General features: G+C 36.4%; 1 protein-coding gene across 4 annotated transcripts in view; it reads right to left on the reverse strand.

Moving 5' to 3' along the window:
* The window catches only part of SEMA5A (semaphorin 5A), a 318,649-nt gene that overhangs the window by 183,675 nt on the left and 118,956 nt on the right, over positions 1–16,018 (reverse strand). For all 4 annotated transcript variants that reach the window (XM_066186026.1, XM_066186022.1, XM_066186035.1 and 1 more), the window contains one exon: positions 5,511–5,556. In XM_066186026.1, the coding sequence (XP_066042123.1) occupies positions 5,511–5,556 (46 nt within the window). The remainder of the gene's footprint in view (positions 1–5,510; positions 5,557–16,018) is intronic.

Raw genomic sequence — 16,018 nt, forward strand, 5'->3', positions numbered from 1 at the left:
TCAGTTACACAAATAGTGACTGTAAGTAAAATACAATACAGAAAATAAATGGATTGAAATAAAATGAATAAAAGTTTTAGAAAAATAATTAAGCAGCCTTTTAAGGATTCTATTTATTTAGTGACTCAAAAAACTTGAGGTTAAAAAATTAAAGCTTCTTTATCTCCGAATTTCTTGATTATAATTACAAGTGTTTAACACCAGCATAAATTTAAGATTTGATCCTACACAGCTACTTAAAAATTTTCATTTTGTTCCTAGCAAAGGGAACTCAAGAGCACTGACCCAAAAATTAACTGTAAGGAGAGTTTGAGTGATTTGTGCCTCCATTTTTTATAGACTTGGCCAAGTACCACCTTAACTAAAGACAAACTAAGGTTATGAAGGCTTCTCACAAAAGATACAGTAAGACCTGTACAAAGCAATAGCAAACAATTGTTATTTTCAAAATGGAACTACAACCCTCGTGAAGATTTATTTAAAATTAAATGTTTTTAATAATTATATTCTGTATTAAAATTCAGATAAAGCTTAAAAAAGCATTTCAGGTTATATTTATGAATTTTTAAAAAACCTCAATCATGGAATCAAATTCCCTCTTTGTTTCACATAGGTACACACAAAATATATATTCAAAGAATAGTATAATTTACTTAACTCACTATTTAGCCTACCATCTAGCCATTAATGTCTCATATCAAAGTAAACTATCGTATGTGACATGTATTTCAAACACTCTTGACATATGCAAACAACAGAAATAATTCTCTTAGGTAAAATTCATTCTTCAAAGTATCTCCTTTTCCAGAAAATTCATAGCTCCAAACTTGCCTTTAATTCTCTGAATGCCTTGTTAATAGATGTGCGTGTATAAACACATATACGCAAACACATCTATAAACCAAAATCCTCAAGATTCCAGATTTTTTTTTTTTTTTTGTTTAGGTTGGAAAAGACCTTCAAGATCATCGAGTCCAACCCAGCCCTAACACCTCAACTAGATCATGGCGTTGAGTGCCACATCCAGTCTTATTTTAAACACATCCAGGGATGGTGACTCCACCACCTCCTCAGGCAGACTATTCCAGTATTTAATCACTGTTTCTGTGAAAAACTTCTTCCTAATATTCAACCTATATTTCTCTTGACTCAGCTTAAGACTGTGTCCTCCCATTCTGACAGTTGCTGCCTGGAGAAAGAGACCAACCCCCAGCTGTCTACAACCACCCTTCAGGAAGTTACAGAGAGTGATAAGGTCACCTCTGAGACTCCTTTTCTCCAGGCTAAACAACCCCAGCTCCCTCAGTCGTTCTTCATATGGCTTGTTTTCCAAACCCTCCACCAGCTTTGTTGCCCTCCTCTGGACGCGCTCAAGCATCTCAATGTCCTTCCTAAACTGAGGGGCCCAGAACTGAACTCAATACTCAAGGGGTGGTGTGGTTAAATTATTCAATTTAAAGTTGAATAACACATAAAAAACAAAACTATGATCTTCTTAGTCTGTATAATATTTAATTTTATTTTTGAAATAAAAAGGGCTAAAATTGCCTTTAAAAATGGACTCTGAGGTATGTGTTGTTCTGACTGAAAGATATGCAGCTTCTGAATGAGAATAAAACCTGTGGAGAACCATGTAAATACAGAAGCAGTTGGAATAGGCTCATATTCAACCTTCTGATCATCTCAAATAGCAAATAGACTTCAGAGATGGAACATTTACATGAGAAAGGCACACTCAAGCAAGTGCCCTTCAAATGCCTTAACAACCTGAGTTTATGAAGTTCACCTTATGGAATAAGAAAAGATGCACACTTTCTATGAGATTTGTTAAAAGATTATGCAGGCTGGTTTATTGTTTCTGGCAACTGTAGCATAAAAACTTTTATAAGCCAGTATGTATTAGCTTTTCACTCTTTACAGACACATCAGAAAATCTGTCATGTAGGTAGACACAAATAAATGTTTGAATTTAGAAGCTCTCTTTAAAAAAAAAATTGGAAAAAGAAAAGGTGAGAACAGATACTTGTGACAGCCATCCACCACGTATCGTCAAAGCCCCACTATTAATGCTGACCATTCCCAGATGTCATGGTTTTTAAAAGTACATTTCTGAAAATAAATTTACTCAATTAAAAACTACTATTTAGATTTCTGCTTTTATATTTTAAGACATACAAAAGAGTTTTCACTAAAACTAGCTTTCATCTTGGCCAATGTTTTTATGGATCATTCTACTGTTACTTGAGGTGAACAATAACAAAGCAAAGCTCACAAAACAAATTCATGCAGAGTCAGGCCTTCTCAGTCTGTGAGCCTACTATTGCTGCAGAGAGCATGATAAAATATTTGCCCTTCTACAACCCCAATGAGTGCTTCTTCCCTAATCCATAATCATTATGCATGCATTGTTCCAACAGGCAGCTTTGAACAATTTGACTCTTCGGCTTCTCCGTCAAGAGCTTAAAAGGCTTTCACTTGCTCTATTCTTCTTTATTCTGCTACACAAAGAAAATTGCTGAGACACATCAAATACTGGTTTGCTAAAGATATTATCATATGAAACTTGCTTATTCAAACAACATGCTCTTCCCTATAAAGTACAGAGCACAGAACCATGACATGTGGGATGACAACTTTGATGTGCCCACAATGGGCGACGATGTCTCAGTGCACAGCCCCAGCTCATGTTTAAACGCACATCCTGTCTGATGCACTCTGGAAGCACTCTAACCCCACTTTTACAAGGGATTAACTTCCACTAAACTGGTGGAAACAGTACCCTTTTAATACGTGTTCTGCACTTCTTTTGTGATAACTTGAATTTCAAATGGATGTCTGGTTTTGGTTATGGTTTGAGTTTTCATTTTATGTTTGTTTGGTTTTTTTTTCCAAGGAAGATGATCATGTGTTTATAAACTATTTTGTAGGCATACACTTGTAAAAGACAGGACATGCACATATTTTGGCCCCAATAAATTAGTGAAAAAGTTTGCAAATAAGAAGTCATTATTTAATCTATACCTTTTTGGGAAACTTTCCTATTACAAAACAGTACCTGCTAATCTTGCAAAGTCTGATAATACTCAAAAAGAACACTGTTTATAAAATGCTTATCTTTCCAAAAATACTGGGAAATTTGCAAACAAAATATTTTTAAATATGCTTTTGCCATAAATATGAGATTATTACTGTTGCAGTTTATTACATGTAACATGAAGCCAATTGTCTTCCCAGTGGCAGTGTGTGCACAAACTAATATATTCCAACAGACAGGAATGACAGATGAGGAAATGAACTTAGACAAAAATAACTAAAGTGCGTCAATGGTCAAAATTTAGTTTGAGGCATTCCCTTTGTTTCCCAGGGAGAAAAGTACAATAAGAAAGATTCAACTGATGAATCAGTTATTAAAAAAAAAAAAAAAAATCAAAGCATCAGTGCAAGGGAAATAAAGTTATAAAAGTCTAATTGAAAACTGTAGAGAAGTAGGATGCAAATTGTTCCAATTTGCTTCCATGTTGGGAGTATCTGCTGTGCAAGAGAAAAAGTCAGTAATGTTTCTCCTGATTCCCACACATAATAGCAAAACTAGAGCTTGAGCAATTTTCTAAGATAATTAAACAACAGGTATATAGAGTGTCTTGTTTCTAGCCTTTTCTGTCTTGTTATTGAGCTATGCTGAAAGCCCCTCATAGCTAGCATTTCACCGTCTTTTCTTCCAGATGTGAAACACAGTTAATCACTTGTGAAATATCTGCATGATTTTACAGACTGGCTCATGCAGAAAAAAAACAAAACAAAACAAAACAAAAAAATCAACAAAACAAAAAAAAAAAAAAAAAACAACAAAACAACAAAAAAATAAGTAGAAGAATTAAATGAGATTTTTACATCATTACTATGACAAAAAATGTGTGAAGCAAAAGAAATGTTAAAAGATAATTTATTTTGTCCATACATGAAATGTCAAAGCACTCAGCCCCTTGCCAAACAAACGTTAATTAACACACAGAGTCTCAACGAGTTAAACCACAGCAAACTTTATTTCTCCCCAGAAATTCCATCTGTCTGTTCTGCAAGGATTTCATACAGCTTTTGCTTTGCTTCCCACTTTTGTTCCTGTCTCTTTCAACCATAATACAAGATTACAAGACAAGACCTGAATGTGTTGTTTAGTTAGTTTGGAAATCCTAAACAACTCACCCTACAAATTAAAACAAAGGCTTCAGTCACCTCGAAGCTAATTTTAAGCTGCTAAAATATCCAAGGAAAGATGTCTTTGGATAATGGCTGTCCTGAGGCAGTCTAACAGAACTACATGTGAAGTAGAGGAAAAGAAGAGGAAGAGAAGATCTGGGAAGGAAAAATATGAAGGAGTCATAGTGGTAGGCTTAAAAAAAAGGGGAAAAAATTGAATACTAGGTGGAGGGATAATAAAGATATGCCAGTGGAAAAAAAATTGTAAAAGAACACTTTTGATTTAAAAACACATATTCTCTAAAGATTTGTTGAAGAATGTTAGAAGGTATAGAGGCAAACCAGTGGTGCTAAAACACTGAAGACAAAATAAGAAACTTTACCAAAAGTCAACTTGAGAAGACTTTTAAAGGCATAAGACTGGAACCCAGTAACCTACTATAACATCAACAGTATGATTTCTGTGCTCAGTTTGTATTTTTTTTCTGATTGGAGTGAGAAGGGCTCTGGTTGAATCAGATAGCACAATTATAAACCTCTGTAATCTACAGATTACTCCCTCATTATTGAATTCAGCCTACTGATACGGGTCCTAACAGAGGAAAGTCATGAACTTCAATCTATGAATTAGCAGCATAAGCTACAACGGCACCATCAGAGATCTCTGAGTGCAGCCTCTCAACAAGAATCATTAGGATTTAAATTATTTGTCAGGATATTGAATATGGCACAGAAGATGTAAGTAGACAACCCAAAATCTGTATATTAAAGGTGCTTGGTGTGTCACAGCTTTAAACATCAGCAACAAAACCGAATATTTATTAATATTGCAATTTTGATTAAATACAAGCTAACATGAGATCTTGTTTCTAGTAGTCTAGGAAGGCAAATAAAATCTGAAAGCCTTATTAAAGCACACATGAGTTGTTTTACAAATCACAAGGACAGCCTTACCTGAAAGCATTTTACCTTTCTGTATTCAGCTGTATAGTCTTACTTCAATAACTAATAGGGACAGTACTGAATCTAAAGGTAGTTAATTTTAAATTTTATTAACTGAAGACTATGAAAATCCACTCTTAACAAAATCACAGCAGACTAAAGCAGCATCAGATTTGTATGGCCTGGGACAAAGGCTAATCTGGAATTAAAAGGGATAATATGACTTATATAATAAGGGGCCAGAAAAAGGACAAAAACAGATGCATGTTTATATGTAGCCATGAAGCTTATGAACATCTTGATTATCTGCTTTAAAACATCTGGTTACCTATGTCTTGCAGAGGAACTAAGGAAACAGAAATAAAACATACCTGTATTAGAGAGAGATCTTCAAGCTTCAATCTGAAGAGGTAGTTTCTGGGGTTAAAAAAATAGCAGATAAAAATAAATTGTTACTAATGTTTCAGTAAGAAAACAAATGCTACCACTGTTTAAATAAAAACGTGATTTATGATTATATAGGCAGAAAAAAATTAGAAGTGACAGGTATTAAGGACTTCAAATTCTTTCATAAGCTGTCTTAATATACAGCCCTTTGGGATAAGGACTAAGCTAATTTCTAAAACAGATTTTCAGACTGAAGGACTGGGTGAACATGAATAAAGTAAATATATGTGTACATCTGATTCATTGCTCCAGTCTTCCCTTAGAAGCACTGGGAAGGAATACTCAGTGCTTTGGCAGATTCATGTCACCAGTGTTGGATGCTTACATCAAAATACATGGACACGTTAAAGATTAAAGCTCTCCATTTCTCCCCACAAAGATGGGAACCTCATGCAATTAGCTCAGTCACATATGTGTAAAGTTTGAAGCACAGGATCCTAGTATGATAGCAAATCTGTGCAAGCCCCAGAGGTGTCACCATTTTAAACAAAGTCTTGCCCTACGTGGCCTAATCTCTTCAAAGCCTAAGAATTTTTTCCCACAGATGGCAGGAGCTACACACAAACCAACCAAGCACAGTTTTCAAAAGCCTGTGCATTTATTACAAGAATATTTCTCAGTCTGCCTTTTCTCTAAAGCAGCATCACTGGACCTACAGACCTTGGGAAGAGTCCAGGTAAACCAGACGCAAGACATATTACTCCTTCACCACTGTTTTCTTTTATTCTTAGGTCTTAGCACACCTCTTCACCTCTTCATTTATTCATAACAAATATGTAATGTCAATTTATAAGATTTTTAAAAATTCTCTTAAAGTAAAAAAACCCAGATGATAAAGACATGAGTAAGTTTAAACTTGAACTTTAAATATTTGCATAATTCATGAATTATCTGCAATATTACATCCATGTAACTTATAGGTGTGTAATCAAAATTAAAATTAGGCCAAATATTTTGAGATAATAATTCTAGTTCTTTCCAAAGATGTATGAGGTATTGTTAATGGGCACAGATGGTCAGAACCTGTAGTTTACATCTCTATTATTTTTTTTAAAATGAGACAGCAGGGAAGGGGAGAAGAACAAACCCAAATTCTGTCCACCTCAGAACCACAACCATCACGGCCATCATGGCTATCTTTATTTACAGACTCTCAGAAACAGCTATGAGTATTTATTTATTGACTCTGGTATATATATGGTCTACTTAAATTGTGGCTGTACAGGAACCATGTCATGAGTCTTTCCTAGGAGTATTGCTAAAGGGAGTTACTCAAAATGCAGGACGCAGGTTATTAAGGGCAAGAATTCACGTGAAAGTAAAATAAAGGCAGAATATTTATTATTAGACAGGTAAATCACCACAAAGAAATAGCTAAAATACTTGGGTTTGAGTCACAAAGAGGACAAATGACCCGAAGTGGATAAACAAAAAAAAGTACTTTGCAGAACAACGTGTGCATAAAGCTTCACCAAGTTACATAAAAGAGGACTTGAAAGAATTTCACCAGAACACCGGGAAGCAATGCATTATAGTCTACTAACACTTCTACACTCCCTCTGTAAGGACAAAAAATACCTTCACTTCTGCAGAATGTCTTGCCCAGAAGTATTCAGCAGGGAGCATAAATACTTTGTCTCCTCCCCATCTCAGTGGATTTAAACTTCCATCACCCATCACTGCACTCCTTTCACTCTGATATCAAAGAAACCAACTTCACTGCTGTTGCAAAACAACTTCTTTTTTTCTTCCAGAGACACTGAACTGCATCCTCAGCAGGTATAAACTGCTTTTTAAAATCAGTGATATCAGACTCACAGGAATGGCACATAAATGCCCCATCTCACTCTACAAATAAATGCAGCCTCTGTTGCAGAATATGTGAGCAGACAGCGGTCTCACACGTTTAGTTTTCGGGTCACTACTTAATACAGATTTCAATTGCTATGTGTACTTCATCTTCAGATATCTGCTGAAAAATTATGCCTCATGAGGCCTTTTTAGAACAGATTATCAAATTAATAATGCCTTTTTATCATTTCCTATTCTGACATCATTTCAGCCTATTAAAAAGTAAGCTATTGTCCCAAACTGTAAAGATTCTAAACTAATAAATGCACAAACATAGTGCCAGCCTGAAGAAAAACAGACACTCAACATTTTTCTTCTCTTTTTCTTCCTAGAAAATGTGATTTTTATCCTATTCAGTAGAGCACAACACTTCTACAAATTAATACATTTGGTGTGAAATTAGAAAAATTGACCCTATAAGTGTTAGGGAGACTAAAATGTCTATATTCATGTGAATGACCAAAAGGCAAGGCTAATTAGTGTACATTTTTCAATTTCCTTTGGCTGCCAATAACCAATTAAAATATTTTTAGCTTTATAAAGTCAGCAGAAAGAACACTGAACAAGAAAAGCAATGTGCAAGAGACAATAAAAACACCTTAGCAACATAAACTGGGGAAATGGACAGCACAGATTGACTGACTACATAAATAATCCTGGGTTAAGTGTCAAACTAGCACTCAGAGAGCAATCATAGCTATTCCTATCTCTATGTGCCCACTTCAGTAAAACTTGCAGGACTACATTTAACTTTACAAACTCAACAGTTTAAGGTTCTAAAGCACGCATCACTAGCATGTGAGAACTCATTCAGAAAGCACATATATGAAAAAAAAAAAAAAAGAAAAATAAATAAATTATCATGACAGTAAAAAAAAAATAGGAAAGGTAGTATTAATAAATCTGGCAATCCAAAGAAAAAGACATTGCCAATTTTCATGACATGTGCAGAGCCATAATTCTCCTCACGAGACAGGTGACACCATTTTTTCAAAGTGTTATTGAGATTATTCTCTGGACTGCCATTTTTCAACTTCTGCTCAGCTTTGCTACAGTGCATTTATGGTTTGAAGGCAACAAAGAATGAAAAAGAAAAAGAAAATTACATTTCTGAAGCACAGATATGACCTCTTAGCACACAGCCCTGCCTCTTTTCCAAGTATGGTGGCAATAAGCAAGACGAATACAACTTTGCACGCTGGAACTAAACTGATTTGACACTGCTGGTAATTGGCAAATTTGTTTCCATTTGGTGCTTAATGAATGAGGAAAGCAAATATGTTACATAAATCTGCAAACAGAAGGACACTTAATGAGAAGAAAACACAACACTGAGATAAAGCAGCATCCTTTCCCCCTTCAGAGATCCAGCAGGCAGTAAGCATTTTGCTTTATATTCACAGCACTGAACAACTCTTTCTAGCTCAGCTGCTGTAATTAAAACCCGTTAGTCAAGAGCCTGCTCAAACCCAAGGGTAAACACTCCCACCGGTATCAGTGGGAACTGAATGAAAGCACACAAAAAGCATACTCCAGTCACCTCCTCCACAACAATACATTTCAATCTATTGCAATGAATGTGGTCAGTATGACTCCAGCTAAAAGTTTAAAACTAATCTTCTGTATGCTCCTGAACAAGTCCAAGTCAAAAAAACAATTGAAAATTCATTAAGATTCAAAAGTATATCGTGTTAGTAATCGTTGTTAAACCCAGCATTTTACCCTTTTCTTTGTGAAACTGCAAGCTATAAAAGCTGAATGGAATAACAATGAATACTCTTGCATTAGACACAGACATGAATAAGAACATTAAGGTGGCACACACAGTTCAGGAAAACATGGATTCAGGATTAAGCCTTTTTTAAAAAGATGGCAAAATATATATCATAATATCACAGAAAATATCCATAACCCTTCCTTAGCCCCCAAATGCACTTGCAATCGAAACCTAAATCAATAAATAGGGGTTGCAGCAAATTCAGACACTCAAGACCAGAAATGCTGCCAAATCTCCTGGAAATAAAATAAGAAAAGATTCCTTCCTGTTCACTTCTTTCAAGAAATTAATTCATATGAAAGAAGAAAATTTTATTCAATTCACTGGGAAAAAAAATAGTAAGACTGAAAATGTAAAGTATAAACTCTGCAGGAGTCAACTATTAAGGAAAATGTTACAATTCCACAATTAAGATGGTAAAGTTCTGGGTGAAAAGCAATTCTAGCTTTGCAGGAAAGTCATCAAGTGGAAGAAAAAAAAAAATTAAAAAAGGGAACTTAAAATGGTAAATTTTCCCATTAAGGGAAATAAAAAGATAATCAATATAAATGAGAATATTATAGATAAAATTTATTTGGTTAAATCAAGGATCTATAAGAAAAATATCTCAAAGAGCCAAGAATGATACATTGGAAATAAAAGAAACCTAATCCAAGTGTTCTCATTGAACCATTTATGAAAATGGTAAATTGCAATAACAAAAAGCAGAATGGCCAGAAGTTATATATTATCTTCATTTCGTATGAAATAGAAGCCACAGCAAATGAGAATAATGAAATGAGAGGCTTACTGATAAATGCTAAAGATGTGAAAACATCTTATGCACAGAGATAAATATTTTCTGACTAGTAGGTCATGTTGATCCATCCTAAAAATTATGGAGAAGTGATTTTTATTGTTCTTATTGCTCTTTTAAAATAATTTCTAAAATTACATGTTTTCTTGAGGAATGAAGACTAACCACATTTCATTAACATTCAAAGTGGCAAAGAGAACACTCACGTAATCATAAGCTGACCAGTGAGACAATGAGCTTATCAAACAGAATAAGAAAAACACTATGGGAGTAAATTATGATAGAATCCCAATAAAAATTGAATTAATCCACTCAAGGGTCCTGTGAAATCTGATTTCCTTCTCTGATGCTTTCTCCTCTGGATTAGTAAATCTTACTTTGCTGCCCTGTGACTCCTCATACAGCCTCAGCAATGCTGGAGATCCTAGAACACAGCACTCCTGCACATTTATTCCACAACAGCCAGATGTCACTTCCACATATTTCTTGCCATGGGCTTCTCCAGAAAAAGCAGAAAAGTACCAGAGGCCCCCGCAGCTCTGGCGGTCACCCTCCTCCTGAAGTCATGGCACGTCATCTCAAACTTCCATCAACAACTTCCTCTGTTGGCCTTGACTTCTCACACAGAGCACTCAACTTCCTCCCAGCTGGGGCTGGCCTCGCAATATTTGACACCTGTCTGCCTCTGATGCATGCAGGTCAAGGATGTTTCTGAATATTATGTTTTAGTCCAGATGAGTTTGTGAGGTTATTTAGCTGTTTATTTAGTAAGCTGTTGTTGGACACAACTTTATCCTGCAGTATCAGCTCAACCAAAATGTTAATCCTGTGGTTCATAACTGTGGCTAACCAAATCTTTAATGCTTTTTTATTGCTGCAACATATATGTCAAAGTAAATGCCCCCTGATTTTATATTTAGGCAGATATTGCATATACTGTACAGTGTTCACTCACATTAAGAGCCATGCAAATTCTATGTGGTCTTGTTACCATTTCATTGTTCATTATATTGATCTGTTTCTTTACAAGATTAATTTGAAATTAAATTTAAGTGTTGCTGTTACATCTCCTCCAAAATAAACCCAACAATGAAAATGGGCTTAAAACCAGAAATTTTAGACAGCTCAAACTTTTTGTGGTCTCCTACTACAGTAATCAACTTGGGCACATAAGGTTTTCTTGAGTTGTTGAAGGTGGCGTGCAAGAAAGGTCAGGGGGAGAAGGTAAAGAGTCTAAAATATCCAAAGTTGGATATTTTCTTTTTTTTTTTTTTTCTGTTTTAATTAAGAAAATAAACTGCAATGACAGTGGAAGAAGTTCCATTTACTCCTAATAAAAGGATCCTTTCTCTTTTTGCTCTGTGTCAACTTCAGGGTTCCCATGATGATGCACCATGTCAGCTACTATAATTAAAATGCTGAGACATTAAATCAGCACAAGAAAAGGAAGGACTTTTGTTGCGGTAGTGAACTGACCAGTGTCACTCTGCAACCAGACTATTACCAGCATTGGTGCAAAGATGGAGAAAACTGCAGAGTGGAACTACACATGAGCAGGAGAGGTACGAAACTTTAAAAAATATTCAGGAACCTGTTAGCAAGGTAGGAAAGCCAAGCAGTAGGGAGAAAAAAACTTTCTTTCTGCAGCAGTAAGACAATTTTTCACATATTTAGCATTAAACCACACATTAGATTAGATTAGCCCAGTTCAATCAGTGGAAGGACAGACATTGATTACCCTGAGCCAAATGTTAAATGAGCACTGATACCCAGAAGGATGTTCAAAGAATAGAGCAACAATTCCCTCTGCCTGCATATTCTCCCTGCATATGTAGCCCTCAGAGCACCTTATTAACAAGAAGGTCTCAAATTCTCCTGCTGGGAGCAGACAACAGCAAGAAGCAAACCTGCGTAGTTATTTATTTCTTTATTAGAGATCCTTAAGCCACTGTTAATGAATCCTTTAATTTGCCTTTCTGTTGTTATGGCAAGTAGTGGTAATGGTTCAAATTAATGTTCCCAAACACACATCTAATTAAGTGAGAAGCCATACTGTTGCAGTCCTTCATCAGTGAGATAAGGACTGAGGCAATAAGCCACCTCAAAGCAAGCTATAATCCCAAAAAGCAAGTTTAATTAACTTGCAAGAGAACATTTAGGAGAAAGCCACCAGTACTAGGATACTCTATGTAAAAAAAAAAAAAAAAAAAGGCAACAAAAAAGTAAGGTATGTCTAAATATATATTAGACAATTGAAAAGAAAGTTGAATAGCTTTGAGATCTATTCCTGACATTAACTATATCATTTAAAAGTATAGTTGAGCTAGTTAACTTGAACTAAGAAAAAAAAAATTCCACATTTTAGGAATGAACTCAATCCAAGCTGCCACCAGTTCAAAATTTCAACAGGAGAAATGGGAAAAGAGGAAAACCTCATTTTCCCTTTAAAAATAGACATAATTCTTCTTGCATGGTTTGAATGAAACCACTAAGAAAAAAAAATAAAAGTCACAAATAAATAAAAATAAAAAATTTGCCTTAAACTACTGGGTTTCAGACACGTTTTTTGTCGACTCTCGTTGAGCCAAAATGGATGAAACACTTTTAGCAATTTTTGGTTTATCAGAACTAGAGCTGCTTTACATACATTGTCAGGAGATGAGGAGGAAAAAAAGGCAGTGCACAATTTGCCTGGTCAGTTCATAGACCCTTATGTCCTTTCCCTAATCTGGTCTTCTCTTCAACTGACCTTTCCAAATAAACATATGGCAAAGCACTTTCACATAGCAAAGAAGACAAGGTTGCTCTTGGAGATTTCCATGAATCTTTATGCCTACTCGTATTTCAAAATACAGAAATCACTATAATATTTTATTACATGCTAAATTAGTCCACCAACTAACACAAAGAGAAATATTTCATCTGAATATTTCATTAGAATTTATCAGAATAAGACAAACAAGCAGTCTCTCATTTCCTTGAGCTTACTGAGGAGCTAATGCCCTGAGAGTAATCCTTTGCTGGTGCCAGTTAATTGTAAAAGTAAATTCTGCCCTGCCATATGGGTTGACTTTTTTCTAAGAAAACAAATGAATTCCCAAGAAGGTTTCAGATTGCAATAGAACTCATTTATTTATATCTGCCAAGTCACATACAATATTAAGAACAATGCCTGGGGCAAATTTTAAAGATACAGTTTCATGGGAGCATGGATTTCATGATTAATGTGAAGGCACACACTAGTGTTGGAGTGGTACCATTCATGGATTGCTGCTGATGGCATAAGGAAATGGAAACAAGGCTACAAGACTCCAGCATAATCAACTCAATACCTATAGAAGAGCTGGATGTTTTGTAGAACAAAAAGAAATTATCAACCAGTTATAACCTTCTCACAAGGAGTGGAAGACAACCTGCGGAAGTTGAGGGCAGGGATAGGGGACAGATACAATTGTAAAACATCTATTTTTGCACAGCATCAGAATGCCCACAGACATCAGAAGACCACCTTTATTTCCCAAACTAGAAAAGCAAGACTAATCTTAGCAATATAGGCCAAATTTCCAGTTATTGCCTGCTATGGCAGATCCTATGGAATAAAGTCCCTTGCATATTTTTAGAGACCTCTATATCAAATTATTTCTGTTCTTATTTTGTTTGCCTCAGCAAAACATGACAAAATTCATTGTTTCTTGACTAAATTACTCATGGCAAACTTAAACTATCTGGTTTTCTGTCAACACCGCTTTTCCATTTATACTGCTACATCCTTTTCTAGATGTACCTGCTGATGGATTTATGGGCAGGGCCTGTGCATATGCTCAGCCCTTGTTATCCTGCACTACAATTCCAACCCTCTTCTCATCTGCCTCTTAGCAGTCCTTCCTTACATTTCTAACTAATTTCATTAAACCTTGTTCAAGCATATATACATATAAACAGAATAGTACACACTAGCACAATTTAAAGTCTCCAAAGAACCTTATGCAAAGAGATCAAAATTTCTCTATTACTCTAGGAGACACCTTTTGGGGTATCACAGGATCATATCTGTCTTTCCACACAGCTGCATGACACTGGCAACTCCAAAACAGAAATGTAGTCTGGATCCCAGCTGGGATCTTTGCTACCATTGTAAGTAAGACAAATCATAAATATCTTTAGAGGCTGTACAACTTTATAAATGAAAAAGAGTCAACTGCCGTGAATATCAATAATGGAAAGGGGATTTAAAAATTTCCAATAGTGTCAAACTTTCACAATAGTATTTTGTTTGATTTCTAAGACAGAGGAGTTTGGGAAGACTTCATTAAATCCATTAAGGTAGAAAAAGTCAATTATGAACATAAGATGAGCCAGAACTCAGCTTCTGGCTGTGAAAAACCATTCCACTAGTTTAGAACACCACCAGCTTACTAAAGCAGAATCCTGAACGTGAAAAGATGGGGTGGGCTGACCCTGGTTGAAGACCAAGTTCTCATCAAAACTGTTCTATCACTCCCCTCCTCAACTGGACAGGAAAAGAAAATACAACAAAAGGTGCATGATTTGAGATAAGGACAGGGAGAGATCACTCATTGATTACCTTCATGGGCAAAATAGAAACAACTCAAAGAAATTAACTAAATTTATTACCAATCAAGATCAGAGTAGAATAAGAGAAATAAAAGAAATCTTAAAAACACCTTCCCCACATTCCTCCCTCCTTCCCAGGCACACCTTTATTCCTGACTCTTTACCTCCTTCCTGCCAGCAGCACAAAGGGACAGGGAAATGGGGGTTATGGTCAGTTCATCACACATTGTTTCTGCCATTATTCCATCTCAGGAAGAGGAGTCCTTCCCCTGCTCCAGCATGGGATCCCCTCCCATGGAAGACAGTCCTCCAGGGATTTCTCCAACATGGATCCTTCCCACAGTCTGCAGTTCTCCACAGACTGCTCCAGAATGGATCTCTTCAATAGCATGCAGTCCCTTAGGAAGAGACTGCTGGTTCCCCCACAGGGTCACAAGTCTTGCCAGCAAACCTGCTCCAGTGTGGGCACCTCTCTCCATAGGGCCACAGGTCTTGCCAGGGTGAGCTTCCCACAGGGTCACAGCCACCCTTGGGGCATCCCCCTGCTTCAGCATGGGTCTCCTCCATGGGCTGCAGGTGGATCTCTGCATACCCATGGATCTCCACAGGCTGCAGGGACACAGCTGCTTCACCATGGTCTGCACCACGGGCTGCAGAAGAAATTTGAGCTTCAGCATCTGGAGCATCTCCTCCCCTGCCTTCTCCATTGACTTTGGTGTCTGCAAGACTGTTTCTCAAGTTTTTTCAGTCCTTTCCTCTGTGGGCATAATTACTTGCGCTCAATAACCTTTATACCTTCTTAAATATGTTATCACAGAGGCATCACCATTGTTGATGGGCTCAGCCTTGACCTGCAGCACATTTGTCTTGGAGCCAGCTGACACTGGCTCTGCCAGACATGGAGGAAGCTCCCAGCACCTTCTCACAGAAGTGACCCCTGTAGGCCCCTTCCATAGAGACCTGCCATGCAAACCCAGTACACCTGTTCTTGTGTGGATGGTGGACAAGTAAATAATAATGTGAGTACTTCTCTTGGCAGTGTATAGAGTAAGACAAGTTTATTTTTACCTTTGTCATGTGCCCCGTCACCCATTTTCTGTCTCTATCAGTGTCTGGGTAGCAAAGAGAAGTCCATGCTAGAAGGCTACAAATTACCATTTTCACAACTGAATAGGAACTTTTCACTGTTCAGATCTTGAACAGTGATGACACATGGTTATTAGTTTTTCAGTACTGAAGTGTTAGTACAGCAAGACAATAATAAAAAGTTGAAATATTCTAAGAGAATTAACTATATATCAAAAAGATACTTCATCAGGAAGAATAAATTACAGTGCATTCTCTTTGCTGTCTACAAGAGCATAGTTGTTGCTTAGGACAGAAAATGAATTCTTTGAACGGCTCTTCAAGTACATGAATCCAGTAAGGCAGCG

The sequence above is a fragment of the Chamaea fasciata genome, unplaced genomic scaffold, assembly GCF_029207755.1.
Source record: "Chamaea fasciata isolate MVZ Bird 193981 ecotype frontalis unplaced genomic scaffold, bChaFas1.0.hap1 SCAF_1, whole genome shotgun sequence".
Classification (NCBI taxonomy): domain Eukaryota; kingdom Metazoa; phylum Chordata; class Aves; order Passeriformes; family Sylviidae; genus Chamaea; species Chamaea fasciata.